At 47.7% G+C, this 16,186-nt stretch overlaps 1 protein-coding gene across 2 annotated transcripts in view; it reads left to right on the top strand.

Moving 5' to 3' along the window:
* LOC147710252 (E3 ubiquitin-protein ligase TRIM39-like) overlaps window positions 1-15,470 on the top strand; it is a 65,157-nt gene extending 49,687 nt beyond the window's left edge. For both annotated transcript variants that reach the window (XM_086920924.1, XM_086920925.1), the window contains 2 exons: window positions 6,613-6,665; window positions 13,907-15,470. In XM_086920924.1, the coding sequence (XP_086777050.1) occupies window positions 6,613-6,665; window positions 13,907-14,421 (568 nt within the window). In that variant the 3' untranslated portion in view covers window positions 14,422-15,470. The remainder of the gene's footprint in view (window positions 1-6,612; window positions 6,666-13,906) is intronic.
* Window positions 15,471-16,186: the final 716 nt, after the last annotated feature.

A 16,186-nucleotide genomic window follows, 5' to 3' on the forward strand; every position in this document is an offset into this window, starting at 1 on the left:
CTTCAGTCTCCTCCTTCTTTCATGAGATCCTGGCTCCCCTGGATGCCCATATAAAGCTGCCGACCCTCCTTGCTTCAGTCTCCTCCTTCTATCATGAGATCCTGGCTCCCCCAGATGCCCATATGAAGCTGCTGACCCTCCTTGCTTCAGTCTCCTCCTTCTTTTTTGAGATACTTGCTCCCCTGGATGCCCATATAAAGCTGCCGACCCTCCCTTGCTTCAGTCTCCTCCTTCTTTCATGAGATCCTGGCTCCCCTGGATGCCCATATAAAGCTGCCGACCCTCCTTGCTTCAGTCTCCTCCTTCTATCATGAGATCCCGGCTCCCCTGGATGCCCATATAAAGCTGCCGACCCTCCTTGCTTCAGTCTCCTCCTTCTTTCATGAGATCCTGGCTCCCCCAGATGCCCATATGAAGCTGCTGACCCTCCTTGCTTCAGTCTCCTCCTTCTATCATGAGATCCCGGCTCCCCTGGATGCCCATATAAAGCTGCCGACCCTCCCTTGCTTCAGTCTCCTCCTTTTATGAGATCCTGGCTCCCCGGGATGCCCATATGAAGCTGCCAACCCTCCTTGCTTCAGTCTCCTCCTTTTATGAGATCCTGGCTCCCCTGGATGCCCATATGAAGCTGCCAACCCTCCTTGCTTCAGTCTCCTCCTTCTATCATGAGATCCCGGCTCCCCTGGATGCCCATATAAAGCTGCCGACCCTCCCTTGCTTCAGTCTCCTCCTTTTATGAGATCCTGGCTCCCCGGGATGCCCATATGAAGCTGCCAACCCTCCTTGCTTCAGTCTCCTCCTTTTATGAGATCCTGGCTCCCCTGGATGCCCATATGAAGCTGCCAACCCTCCTTGCTTCAGTCTCCTCCTTTTATGAGATCCCGGCTCCCCTGGATGCCCATATAAAGCTGCCGACCCTCCCTTGCTTCAGTCTCCTCCTTCTATCATGAGATCCCGGCTCCCCTGGATGCCCATATAGAGCTGCTGACCCTCCCTTGCTTCAGTCTCCGGAGCTTCTTTCATGAGATCCTGGCTCCCCTGGATGCCCATATAAAGCTGCCGACCCTCCCTTGCTTCAGTCTCCTCCTTCTATCATGAGATCCCGGCTCCCCTGGATGCCCATATAAAGCTGCCGACCCTCCCTTGCTTCAGTCTCCTCCTTCTTCCATGAGATCCTGGCTCCCCTGGATGCCCATATGAAGCTGCCGACCCTCCCTTGCTTCAGTCTCCTCCTTCTTTCATGAGATCCTGGCTCCCCTGGATGCCCATATAAAGCTGCCGACCCTCCCTTGCTTCAGTCTCCTCCTTCTTCCATGAGATCCTGGCTCCCCTGGATGCCCATATGAAGCTGCCGACCCTCCCTTGCTTCAGTCTCCTCCTTCTTTCATGAGATCCTGGCTCCCCTGGATGCCCATATAAAGCTGCCGACCCTCCTTGCTTCAGTCTCCTCCTTCTTTCATGAGATCCTGGCTCCCCCAGATGCCCATATAAAGCTGCCGACCCTCCTTGCTTCAGTCTCCTCCTTCTTTCATGAGATCCTGGCTCCCCCAGATGCCCATATAAAGCTGCCGACCCTCCTTGCTTCAGTCTCCTCCTTCTTTCATGAGATCCTGGCTCCCCTGGATGCCCATATAAAGCTGCCGACCCTCCTTGCTTCAGTCTCCTCCTTCTTCCATGAGATCCTGGCTCCCCCAGATGCCCATATGAAGCTGCCGACCCTCCCTTGCTTCAGTCTCCTCCTTTTATGAGATCCTGGCTCCCCTGGATGCCCATATGAAGCTGCTGACCCTCCTTGCTTCAGTCTCCTCCTTCTTTCATGAGATCCCGGCTCCCCTGGATGCCCATATAAAGCTGCCGACCCTCCCTTGCTTCAGTCTCCTCCTTCTATCATGAGATCCTGGCTCCCCCAGATGCCCATATGAAGCTGCTGACCCTCCCTTGCTTCAGTCTCCTCCTTCTTTCATGAGATCCTGGCTCCCCCAGATGCCCATATGAAGCTGCTGACCCTCCTTGCTTCAGTCTCCTCCTTCTATCATGAGATCCCGGCTCCCCTGGATGCCCATATGAAGCTGCCGACCCTCCCTTGCTTCAGTCTCCTTCTTTCATGAGATCCCAGCTCCCCTGGATGCCCATATAAAGCTGCTGACCCTCCCTTGCTTCAGTCTCCGGAGCTTCTTTCATGAGATCCTGGCTCCCCTGGATGCCCATATAAAGCTGCTGACCCTCCTTGCTTCAGTCTCCTCCTTCTTTCATGAGATCCTGGCTCCCCTGGATACCTGTATAAAGCTGCCGACCCTCCTGCTTCAGTCTCCTCCTTCTATCATGAGATCCTGGCTCCCCTGGATGCCCAAATAAAGCTGCCGACCCTCCTTGCTTCAGTCTCCTCCTTCTTTCAGGAGATCCTGGCTCCCCTGGATGCCCATATAAAGCTGCTGACCCTCCTGCTTCAGTCTCCTCCTTCTTTCTTGAGATCCTGGCTCCCCTGGATGCCCATATAAAGCTGCTGACCCTCCTTGCTTCAGTCTCCTCCTTCTTTCATGAGATCCTGGCTCCCCTGGATGCCCATATAAAGCTGCTGACCCTCCTTGCTTCAGTCTCCTCCTTCTTTCAGGAGATCCTGGCTCCCCTGGATGCCCATATAAAGCTGCTGACCCTCCTGCTTCAGTCTCCTCCTTCTTTCTTGAGATCCTGGCTCCCCTGGATGCCCATATAAAGCTGCCGACCCTCCCTTGCTTCAGTCTCCTCCTTCTTTCATGAGATCCTGGCTCCCCTGGATGCCCATATAAAGCTGCCGACCCTCCTTGCTTCAGTCTCCTCCTTCTATCATGAGATCCTGGCTCCCCCAGATGCCCATATAAAGCTGCCGACCCTCCCTTGCTTCAGTCTCCTCCTTCTTTCATGAGATCCTAGCTCCCCCAGATGCCCATATAAAGCTGCCGACCCTCCCTTGCTTCAGTCTCCTCCTTCTTTCATGAGATCCTGGCTCCCCCAGATGCCCATATGAAGCTGCCGACCCTCCTTGCTTCAGTCTCCTCCTTCTATCATGAGATCCTGGCTCCCCCAGATGCCCATATAAAGCTGCCGACCCTCCCTTGCTTCAGTCTCCTCCTTCTTTCATGAGATCCTGGCTCCCCCAGATGCCCATATGAAGCTGCCGACCCTCCTTGCTTCAGTCTCCTCCTTCTATCATGAGATCCTGGCTCCCCCAGATGCCCATATGAAGCTGCCGACCCTCCTTGCTTCAGTCTCCTCCTTCTTTCATGAGATCCTGGCTCCCCTGGATGCCCATATAAAGCTGCTGACCCTCCTTGCTTCAGTCTCCTCCTTCTTTCATGAGATCCTGGCTCCCCTGGATGCCCATATAAAGCTGCCGACCCTCCTTGCTTCAGTCTCCTCCTTCTATCATGAGATCCTGGCTCCCCCAGATGCCCATATGAAGCTGCTGACCCTCCTTGCTTCAGTCTCCTCCTTCTTTCATGAGATCCTGGCTCCCCCAGATGCCCATATAAAGCTGCCGACCCTCCTTGCTTCAGTCTCCTCCTTCTATCATGAGATCCCGGCTCCCCTGGATGCCCATATAAAGCTGCCGACCCTCCTTGCTTCAGTCTCCTCCTTCTTTCATGAGATCCTGGCTCCCCCAGATGCCCATATAAAGCTGCCGACCCTCCTTGCTTCAGTCTCCTCCTTCTTTCATGAGATCCTGGCTCCCCCAGATGCCCATATAAAGCTGCCGACCCTCCTTGCTTCAGTCTCCTCCTTCTTTCATGAGATCCTGGCTCCCCCAGATGCCCATATAAAGCTGCCGACCCTCCTTGCTTCAGTCTCCTCCTTCTTTCATGAGATCCTGGCTCCCCCAGATGCCCATATAAAGCTGCCGACCCTCCTTGCTTCAGTCTCCTCCTTCTTTCATGAGATCCTGGCTCCCCCAGATGCCCATATGAAGCTGCCGACCCTCCCTTGCTTCAGTCTCCTCCTTCTTTCATGAGATCCTGGCTCCCCTGGATGCCCATATAAAGCTGCCGACCCTCCTTGCTTCAGTCTCCTCCTTCTTTCATGAGATCCTGGCTCCCCTGGATGCCCATATAAAGCTGCCGACCCTCCTTGCTTCAGTCTCCTCCTTCTATCATGAGATCCTGGCTCCCCCAGATGCCCATATGAAGCTGCTGACCCTCCTTGCTTCAGTCTCCTCCTTTTATGAGATCCTGGCTCCCCTGGATGCCCATATTAGGCTCCTGACCCTCCCTTGCAATTTTTGCAAAAGCTTTTTGGGGAAGGGAAGTGGTTTAGTGTTAAACAAGAAAATTACCTTAGGAATAGCCTTAATGATGATCACCCTCTCATAGATACCATGGAGCAGATTTTCCGATCATCTTGTGAGGTGACCATCTATATCCTGGTGATGCTTGAACATGAAATACCTTTGAAGAACAAGAGACAAGAGGTGTTTGTCTAAACAAGTACAGTTAGTTTAATTAAACATAGCAGCTGTGAATAGTTACAGGCACAGGGTCTGAGGACTGTCTCAATTTACAATTGATCTGTAGCATTCTTATATACAGTTCATTTTAGGCAATAAAATATTTTCGGAAATCCTTGTATGGTGAGGAATGGAAGTTGCTGCCTGTAGAGTCATAAATTAATTTTAATGGATATTACAGGTGGGCCTCGACCTTGCGTGGACACAATGCGGCCAGTGGGTAACGTGTTTAAATGTCCGGTATGGGGGGCACTTGATCACTGCATAAGCTGTGTCCTGATTGGCTATGTGTTCCTAACTTATGTGGCATCTGAATGTATGGTTTTTGGGAGTGCACATACCCCTATCTGTGGGATTGAGCTATGGTTTCCTGTTTGTGCATTTGTCTGCCCGCTGCGTGCCACCCTTCCTACGACCTGTCCATCAATAACGTTGGGCCTAGGTGTTGGTGCTTGCTTGACTATGTATTTTCAAGTTTGGGTTAATGTGGAGTTCACAATCGGCAAATTTGTTAATAAGGACACGCTTTCATTCACATAAATGAATGCATTGTTTCTCATATCAGCATCGATTTTTTTCCAAATTAACAATGGCATACCTTAGTTAGGTTTACAGCCAGTATTTTCTCCAAACTCTGATTTCCCATGATCCTGAGATACCTAATCTGGGTTTTAGTTTGAAGCCCTACATTTTCTTTAGCCTATGTCATAATCTCTGTCTTTCCCTTATAGATTAGATACCCTGACAGACTCCCAAAATCTCTGGCATGCATCTCAAGCTGTGGAACCGAGAGCTCTCGGTTCGATGTATACAGAACTATGTCATCAGCGTTCAGTGCTATTTTGGTTGGTAACCCTGCAGCTTCAAAGGGAAGAACAGTCTTATTGTGCCAAATCATCATGGAAAAGGGCTCAATATATAGAGGAAACAGAATAGGCGACAAAGGAAATCCCTGCCAAGTTACCCAGGATATCTGAAACGAAGCTGTAAGTTCGCCTTTAACCAAAATCTTCAGTGCCGGCACCTTGTACAACATTTGAACAACTCCAGTAACATTGCTGCTGAAACAATAATTATGCAATACCTCCCAAAGATAGACTCAAATAACCTTATCAAATGCTTTAGCAGCATCAATTCCTGTGATTGTCAACAGGAGAATAAAGGCCTCCTCTATATCATTCGCACCGTTAAGTCGATGGGTTATTTCCTGCAGCTGTCTGCCAGGCACAAACCCCTTTTGATCGAAATGGATCAACATTTGAAGGACATCTGACAACCTCTTAGCCAAGATTCCTCTGATCATTTCATAATCACAGTTCAACAATGATATTGGTCTATATTAATCCGCTAACCTATCATCTTTACCCGGCTTAAGGATCATACCCACAGTTGCCTCATACCAGGAAGGTGGAATCTAACAGCCCTCCAGAGAGATCTCATTAAAATAAGATACCCAGAAAGGGACCAAAGAGTTTAACAATTTTTTATAGTATTCAGATGGGATCCCGTCTGGGCCTGCTGCTTTCCCATTACTGAGCCTTCTAACCTGTTCCCTTATCTCTCCCTCAATGATCCTCCCTCTACGGCCTAAAATCTGCTGTTTACGTAAAACGAGGGTCTGGGTTCAAATCTGCTTTATATATCCCATTAAAGCTACCTTACATTTTGGTTGCAGAGGGATGGTGATAAGGGTCACAGTGGCAGTGGTTGGGTGTGACAGCGTTGTGTTGTGGGTGCTGGCAGGAATGCACGTGGACCTCAGTTAAGAAGTTATTTATTATGTATATACTCGAGACTCCACCAGGAGCAGATGGAACCTGTTAGTCAGGCCCTCTTTCACTGAGCTAACCACCGCTCCTAGAAGACCCCCACTGTGGCAGCCACACGATGCACGCTGGTCTCACTGAGCTATCTGCCTTAGAACACCCACATCCTGTCATAAGATATTAAAGTCACTTTTGGATACTGTTAGAGCTTTGTCTGTTGTGTATGAACAGTAGCTCACACTGAGCTCTAGTCCGCAGGCGCTGCTCTTAATACTGAACCTTATTTCAAATACAGGTCTTATGTGATGTTCATCCTCTGTTTCTGTAGCTGTCATTGCTCTTTATACAAATATGTGTGTGTTATTACAGGTGTAAAAATTTGAAGATTCAGAGCCCAGAGGTGGTGGTGAAGAGTTGTAAAGGTAAATATCATTGTGATGTTCATGAAAATGGTAGGGTATGGTATGGAATGTTACAGTGGTATGGTATGGTATGGTAAGGTATGGGATAGGAAGGAATTGTATGGAACATTATGCTGGGAATTGTGTGCTATGGGTTGGGGTGGTAATGGATGGAAAGCAATGGCAATATGGGAGGGTATGGGATAGGACGGGACAGGATCAGATGGTATGGTATGGAATGGTAATGTGCACTTGAGTCAGGGTACAGTTACTTGATCTGTGTCTGTAAACCTTGTCATTTCCAGATTTTAATAGATATTTACTTCTCTCTGTTCTGTATATGTGCTGCTGCATTTTAAATCATTCTTCCCCCTTGGGCATTCATGCTAAGTTTATCAGAAATTCAGTTTCAGTAATTTCACTCATTATACTGATGATACTGCTAGGATTGACAACTGCAGGCAACTCCGTTTTTGCAGTATTCTGAGATTTTCGCTATTAAATGCGTAATTCGTTCAGAATTCGGTATTTACGTCATAACACATTCTATATTCCAGAGTTCTAGCACCAACAAGGACCTAGTGCATTCACCTACACTGATCCAGCACATGCACCTACACTGATCCAGCACATGCACCTACACTGACCTAGCACATGCATCAACACTGACCTAGCGCATACATTTACATCGGCCTAGCGCATGCTTCTACACTGGCCTACAGCACAAGCACCTACACTGGCCTACCGCATGAACCTACACGGTCTCAGCACATGCATGTACAATGAACTAGCGCATGCACCTACACAGACCCAGCACATGCACCTACCCTGGCCTGTCGCAAACACCAGCACAGACCCATTGCATGCACCTACACTGACCTTCTTCTTGCATCTATACTGACCCAGCGCATGCATCAACACTGAGCTAGCGCATGTACCTACTCTGACCTATTGCATGCATTTACAGTGACCTAATGCACGCACACAGTTCATGAGATCTTCCCTCTCAGTCTACTCTCACACCGTGCACTCACAGCTAGGCCCGTCGCATCATGCACATCTGCGCTCATGCCAGGCACTCACACACACACACCACGAGACAACAGTAGAGTACTGCTGCACTGATTTCTGCAGATAATTCCTAAATTCCATTTGTTGTGTTCCTGCTACAATATCGGCCATTTCTGCCAAAGTGGAATGTGTCCCTGGTAATATCTGATGCAGTGGTACTGCATGTGGTAATCCTGCATGAGGTAATACTGTGTCGCTTAGAATACCAGTTGGGCAGAAACTTATATTTTTAGTCAAATTGGTGTTTACACAAAACTCGAAATATGAATCTTTGGACTGTGGCTTCTGACAGGGTGGTGGAGTTCAGTAAGATGTTCTGGCTCAGCCCCTGTAATGTTTCTACAGGATCACTGGGCCTCAATATGTTTGTAAATAACCAGACACCCACATTTTAATAATGCTTTGTTCCCACTGTAACGTTCTATCTAACAAATTATGTCTAGTGCTTTTTTCTCCAAGTACTGGATTTTTAAATCAATTTATTGAGAAACCCTCCAACACAAATCTGTGGTCTTGACTTCCATATATTCTGGCTCAAGCATGGTATTGACCTCTGCTAAAAGTTAATCAGACTAAAATGATCCTCTCTCTAGCTGCACTGACCTGCAGTAAAAATATTTATTCCCTTTCAGACATTCCTAAGACTAGACAGCGGTCCCACAAACATGGACCTGACATTGGACATCCCAAGAGATGGGCCTCAACTTTCTGGCCTTCACGTCACAACCAAATGTTTTTGTCCACATCACTTCTAATCAGAACCTTAACTGCGACCCACAAATCATGGTTGTGGTCTAGTAGGAATAGGGAACTGCTAAAGAGGAAGGGAGTGTCTGCAAAGTCTGTGGGAATCTAAACCACATGAGATCCAACAATAAGATGTGCAGGGGGGTATCTAGCGGCTCTGTACCATCTTATATTGTTATGATGGAATTTATAAAGTGCCGGAATTACCCTCAAAGGGGTATCTCCGCGCTATAGGAAACGAGTATGCTAGGTCAGAGCAATCTGTTACAGAAACGTTCTGAATTTAGGAGTTTCCTAAACAGGAGGAGATTGGTGCACTTACGTAGCTCAACAGGTAATGAGTTCCAATACTTCAGAGCAATATTAGCATATGTTTTGCCCCCAGTTTTCTGTAGCAGTGGACAACTAGCAGATCTTTTCCCAATGAACAAAGAGATCTGCCGGGTAGATAGAGCTTAAGTTTTTCCGCCAGGTAGCTTGGGCCTCCGCCATGAAGTGCTTTGTGGACTAGGCTGCAGATTTTGAACTTGATTTTCTGGCGGATGGGAAGCCAGTGAAGATGCCTCAGCAATGGCCCGGATGAGGTTCTGGGGGGCATATTAAAAGCCAGGCGAGCTGCTGTATTCAGAATCACCTGCATTCTATGTAGAAAGGATTCTTTGACGGAAGCAAGAAGAGCATTGCAGTAATCGAGGCGACTGATTACCAAAGCTTGAATCAGGGTCCTGCGGACTGACAGAGGAAGCATCTGGAACACTCTACAGAGAAGATTTAGCGTGCGGTAACAAGTACCTGAGGTGGCCATGACTTGATCTCTCATAGTTAGAGAGTGGTCCAGAAGCACACCCAGGTTTTTAGCCATAATCTTCGGGGTGGGGACTAGGCCCAACACTGCGGGCCACCAGTTGCGGGGTGTTTGAGCTCTGTCGAATAGCAGAATCTCGGTTTTAGCTGCATTGAGCTGGAGGAAATTTTCCGTCATTCATCCAGAGATTGCTAGCATGCCCTCAGCAAAGAGATTTGGTCAACACTTTATAGTTGTCGAAAGATAAGAGGAGTTTGGTATCGTCCGCTTAGGAGTAGGGAGTGAACCCATGATCTTAGCGAGTGGGGCCACATACACATTGAACAGGGTAGAGCTAAGGCAGGAGCCCTTTGGCACACCCTTAGTGAGCGGCAAGGTGCGAACCGAAAAGGACCCAAGTTGACAGTTTGGGTATGCTGGTCCAGAAACCTTGCGAGTCACTGTAGAGCCTGTCCCTGTATACTAATCTCATTCAATCTGTAGATTAGCTTCTGGCGAGTGACTTTATCAAAGGCCGCGGACAAATCCAGCAGCACTGCCTTGTTGTTATCCAGGGCCAATTTGATATAGTCTGTGACACCTATGAGGGTGGTTTCATTAGAGTGGGTAGGTCTGAAACCAGACTGAGAGGGATCAAGATTGCCTTGAGATTCTAGGTATCCCATAAGCTTAGTATTTTTGTGCCCTTCCAGGAGTATACTCATCAGTGGGAGGAGCGAGATAGGGCGGTAGTTAGCCAACATTTCTGCGGGTACAAGTGCCTTTTTTTCGGATCGGTAGCACTTGTGCCGCCTTCCATTCAAGTGGAAGTATCCCTTCACTCATAGAGGCATTTAATATAGTGCAGATGGAGGGGGCTAGTTGCTTGGCAAATGAGGCAAACAGATCAGCTGGCCTGCAGTCGAGGGGTGAACCAGATTTGACTGTTCTCAACTTTGCTTCTAAATGAGGTACCTGCAGAGTGGGAAATTTCTCTAGGTGGGCATCCTTCACTCTCAGAGATGTAGGCGGCAGTTCAAAGTTATCCAGGGATTTAGAATCACTGGGAAATTGATTGTATGTTATATTGATTTTTTTCTTCAAAGTAATTGACTATATTATCATAGAGCGCCTCGGGGGTGGGAGGGGGGGTTCTGATTGTTACAGGCTATGGGATTAGTAAAGGAATAGAGAACTTTGTAAAGTTATTTCGTAGAGTTGCCAGCTTTATTTAGCCTTGAGGTAATGTGGACTTTCCGTGCCTTTTTAATATTCTTGTGATAGATGGCGAGAGCCGTTTTATAAATAGCTTTTTCCTTCACCGTTTGAGTTTTTCGCCATATTTTTTCCAATGTTTTACAGTTCGAATTTTCTTTTCGAAGATCAGAGGTGTACCAGGCAGTATATTTCCTTTGAGGATTAACGTACTGCTGTTTTGACAGCACCAGTGTATCTGTAAATGATTTTATGGCCTCATGGAATACCCTGAGTCTAGTGTCAATATCCACAGGTTCTTCATATGAGGGGGTTACAAAACCTTTCCCAAAGGAATTTTGTGTAATCTTATGCCATTGTCTTCTAAGATTACGGACGGGGTAGGTGGGGGTACTGCTCGGTTGAAAGCCTCTAATCTGAAAGTAGATCAGAGAGTTATCTGACCAGATCACTGAGCAAGGGAGTTCTGCAAATATGCCGGTAGAGTTAGTGAGGATGGTGTCCAGGGTGCGGCCTGCCGAGTGGGTTGGGTGCATCAATCTTTACTAAACCTAGGGAGGCCATATCTGCAAGAAAGTTAACAGCTTCAGTATTTACACTGTCTTCACTGTGAATGGTAAAATTCCCTAGCAACAAAAAGTGTTTGGAAGAGATAGTGTGGGGGGCAATTTTTTCCATCATTTTGAGAGTGAAATCTTTGAGAGAACCGGGGGGCCGGTAGATAAGTGCTCCCTTCAGGCAATCCTTGGGCGTGAGTTCAATCTTAAAAACACAGATTTCCGTGTCATTGTCAGTGGTGGAGTCAATGATGGAGACTTTCAATGCTTCTTTGTACATGATGGCAATGCCTCCACCCACTTTACTATCCCTGTCCAATCTGAGTATACAGTATTTTCAGGAAGGGCTAGGGTAATGGCTGGTGTCGTGGAGGGTTTAAGCCAGGTCTCCGTGAGGAAACCTAGCTCAGGGAATCAGAGTTCATTAAGTCCAATAATTCAGTGGCGTGGATCTAACATTAGCTGAGAAATCTCTCCAATTAGGAGTAGAGTTAAAGGTTATTGGACTGACTATGGGCTGGGGAGGAATGGCTGAAGATTCCAATTTGTCGGGCCTATTATGACAGGCCACCTGCTCTAGAGAGACCTGACTCTCAGTAGAGCTCTGGTATTGGCAACATTTGCAGGTAAACGGTCCCTCGAGATTAACAAAGGGAATGGTTGCATGAAAGTGTACTGAGTAGTACTGAATACCTTGGAGTTGCTATGTTACTCTCTGTCATCTAATGCAGTGTACTGATTAGTACTGTATACCTTTTAGTAGCTCTGTTACTTTGTACCATCTAATATAGAGTACTGACAAGTACAGTATGCCTTGGAGTAACTCTTACTCTGTACCATCTAATACAGTGTACTGAATAGTGCAGTATACCTTATAGTATCTCTGTCACTGTCTACCATCTAATACAGTGTACTGACTAGTACACTATAAATTCTAGTAGTCCGATAACTCTGCACCATCCAATGCTGTGTACTGATTTGTACTGTATACCTTCTAGTAGCTCTGTCACTGTGTACCAGTGTACCATCAAATACAATGTACTAGCTAGTACAGTATGCCTTCTTGTAGGCGTGTCACTCTGTGCCATCTAATACAGTGTACTGACTAGTACAGTATACCTTGGGTAGTTCTGTATACCTTCTAGTAGTGGTGTCATTCTGTGCCATCTAATGCAGTGTACTTACTAGTACCGTATGCCCTGGTGTAGCTGTCACTCTGCACTATCTAATGCAGTATACAGAGTAGTATTGTAAACCTTGGAGTAGTGCTGTTACTCTGTGCCATCTATTTCAGTGTAGTGACTAGTACTGTATACCTTATAGTAGCTCCTTTTCTCTATACCACCTAGAGCGGTCGACCTCGAAGCTGGGGAACCGGGTTCGAATCTCGCAACGACGCTCAACATCCTGGGATTCTGGGCAAATCACTTAATCTCCCCGTGCCTAACAAAAATTAATGTGTCCTTGTACAACAAAACTGGTATTCATGTAAAGCGCTCTGATAACCGATGTCTCTGGTCTAGTTCGCGATATATAAAACTCTAAATATATATATATTAGTACTGACTAGTATAGTATGCCTTTGAGTAACTCTGTACTATCCAATGCAGTGTACTGACTGATACCGTATACCTTAGAGTGACTCTGTTGCTCTGGAACATCCAATACAGTGTACTGAGTAGTACTGTATACCTTGGAGTAGCTCTGTCACTCTGTGCCACCTAATGCAGTGTTCTGACTAGTACAGTATACCTTCTAACTGCTCTGTCACTCTGTGCCATCTAATGTAGTGTACTGACCAGTACGGTTTACCTTCTAGTACATCAGTCAGTCTGTACTGTTATGTGCCCGAGTTAGGCCCATGTCGCAAAGCAGCACATTTTCCTGCATTATCCTCTTTTCTGCACAATAACATTATTGCTGTGACCTTTTTCACAAATTCGTGTGCGTGACAATGTTGGATTAGTTCCTCTGAAACTGCTTTGCTTATACATCTAGCTTCGTGCAACACTATCACAATGCCTCGAACCCCCAGTACAAGTCCTTTACGCTTGATTAACAAATGTTGTTCTATCTTCATTCATGGGGCGACAGGGCTTTTTACATATCCATAACAATACTAATCTGCATATACATCACAAGGATGCCTTTTATTATAAATAAAGAAGCATTTCTGGGGGTTAGCAGAGGGAACACTTCAGCTGACACCGAGGATCCCTGCATGCTGAGGCTACAGCCGGCAACTGCCTGACATCTCCGTGAGGGGTGTCCAGTTCGTGACCATGACAGGGTGCTACATTCTTTCCTGCCAGGTAATGGGGTTGGATCATCCCGTGGGGGGATTCTTGGCTCTACACCTACATACACTCTAGACGCACACAGCGTAGGGATTGCATGGCAGGAGTGCCCCTGATTACTGGCTTGTATCATATGCCTGCATATATACACTGTCTTAGCACCATGGTGGAACTGTATCTGCTATTTTCTCTATTTGTACTAGTTATCACTTTCTTCTGCTTCTGTCTGCTAATTATCGCAGCCCATGTATTTTATACAAGAATAACTTTGGTTCAAAAAATATATTGAAAACGTCCCATTGTGTATTCTCTATATTTTTATCTGAGAACCAGAGTGCAGGAGTGACTGAGCGAAAAGGTTCTGATCTGTTACCACGATCCCTGAGAGGTCAGGGTTGTCATGTCCAGTGGTTGCCGGACACCATTCGCTCCCTGTTTGTGTTAGGGGGGCTTATGGTGGCACTGTGATCTAACTGGTCACTAGGCCAACATATAATATGGGGTGCCTGGAATCAGTCTGGCAACAGAAAGCAGTCATTACAGCTTTTATTTGTGTCATTAAATCTCTAATTGTGAATCTCTTCTCTGCAGTGATGGTGACTCTGGATCCTGACACGGCTCATCCACAGCTCCTCCTGTCTGAGGGGCGGAGATGTGTGAGATGGACGGACACAGCACAGCGCCTGCCGGACACCCCCAAGAGATTCACCAAGTACTATTGTGTGCTGGGGAGCGAGGGGTTCACCTCTGGCAGACATTACTGGGAGGTGCAGCTGCTGCAGGAGGGGGAAGAGTGGTATGTGGGGGTTGCAGCAGAGTCTGTGGACAGAGGGGAATATTTATTCACACAGTCAGCTGAGAGGGGAGTCTGGGCTGTGGAGGGGTCTGATGGTCAGTACGAGGCCCACACATCTCCTCCAACCCCTCTGTCCCCTCGTGAGAATTTCCAGAAGCTGGGTGTGTATCTGGACTACGAGGGGGGACGGCTGTCCCTGTACAATGCTGACTCCATGGAGCTTCTCTACTCCTACCCGCAGGCCCCCTTCACACAGAGGCTCTTCCCGTTCTTCTATCTCTGGGGAGGAGCGGAGCTGAGGCTGGTGTGAGAGCTGCAGGGAGCGTCAGCCCCTCAAGCCCTCCCCCCTTGCAGTGATTACAATGTGACCAGGAGCACAGGTTTCTTTGGAGGAGGGGCCCCGTTATTAGGATGTTTATTTCAGCTTTAAATGCCTCCTCTGGACATGAGCCTGTGCTGCAGTGAGAGGCGGAGAGAGGCAGGGAAACCACGGGGTGGGGGCGCTGTTTCCCTCCCAGACACTGCCCGATGTACATGATATTTCCACAGAGCCGGACTGGGGCTCTTCTCACCTGCCACATCAGCTGAAGTTCACCACCTCTGACAGCTGCAACCGGATAAAAGATGAGCTCCACCAAGCACTGAATCCCAGCTTGAAGCAGGACTGTGATAAACTGTCAGTGTCAATATGTTATGTAATATGAAATGTCCTACACGTTAAAGATTAAAATGCTCAAGCGATTAAATGGGATCTGTGCACAGGTGATGGCACCTTTCACAAGAGCGGCCGCAGCAGGATTTGGGAGGCATTTAACGAGCCAAGCAGGTGACTCCGCCCGAGTTGAACTCCATCATCTGTCAGCAGCTTCAGGCTCAACAATGCTCGCGGCTCCAGGCTCTGGCCCGGCCCCAGCATCAGCACCCGGCTCCGCTCCCTCTCTGCCCTGGTCTCGCAGGGCCACCAGAAGACACACTATCACTTTGACCAATCGCAGCTACAGCTACTGTAATTATTCTAACTGACAGCCTGGACTGTGACCCCTGACCCCAGCAGCAACATCTGGCTCCTCTCCCTCTCCTCCCACGTATCAGCACAAATCAATCTAGGATTAGGAGAGGGTGGGGGATCTCTGCTGCGGAATGAGTACCCAAAAGTAGTGTAGCTTTCTCTCATCAGGTGTTTTTTTCTCTCACCTAGTGCTTCTCTTTCCAGCTACTTGTGTTCGTACATAGTCACTTGTCTTTAATCTATACTAAAAGCAGCAACAGCAAAAGAAATGTATAAAAATATCTGAAGATTACTGGAACGAGCTTCCACATTCTGCTTGTCTTTTCAATAAAGAGGTACATTTGCAATGCAATCGGTCTCGCATTTGTGAAAGTTAGAGCTATTTGCGTTGAAAATGGAAATGTTTTTTATTTTTGTTATTTTGTTTGCAGTGGTGTGATGATATTTGCATAAAGCTATTGCCATTCGTATGACCCTGGCCACGACAAGATTAAGCAAATGGCAATGAAATAAACTGGCTGGTTACATTTAAATGTCTTTTGAAAAAAAAAGTCTAGTTTTTTTGCTTTGGAACAGGCAGGTGCACATTCCTGTGCTTGTGAGCGTCTCTTGAAAACGACTTACAAGAATGAGCAGCACTACAGACAGTTGCAGGGGCTTTGGCCTGCCGTTGACCTTGCACAGCGGGGGCCTCACAAACAGACTGGTGCAGGGGGATTGGCCTGCGGTTGACCTTGCACAGCTCTCGGTCCTCTGAGCATCTGCAGCTCCTGTGATGCATCCTCCGGCCAGCTCTCAGTCCTCTGAGCATCTGTAGCTCCCGTAACGCATACTCCTGACAGCTCTCGGTCCTCTGAGCATCTGCAGCTCCCGTGACGCATCCTCCAGACAGCTCTCGGTCCTCTGAGCATCTGCAGCTCTTGTGACGCATCCCCTGAACAGCTCTCTGTCCTCTGAGCATCTGCAGCTCCTGTGACGCATCCACCGGACAGCTCTCAGTCCTCTGAGCATCTGTAGCTCCCGTAACGCATACTCCTGACAGCTCTCGGTCCTCTGAGCATCTGCA

This window comes from Lissotriton vulgaris, chromosome 5 (genome assembly GCF_964263255.1).
Source record: "Lissotriton vulgaris chromosome 5, aLisVul1.2, whole genome shotgun sequence".
NCBI classification, from domain to species: Eukaryota; Metazoa; Chordata; class Amphibia; order Caudata; family Salamandridae; genus Lissotriton; species Lissotriton vulgaris.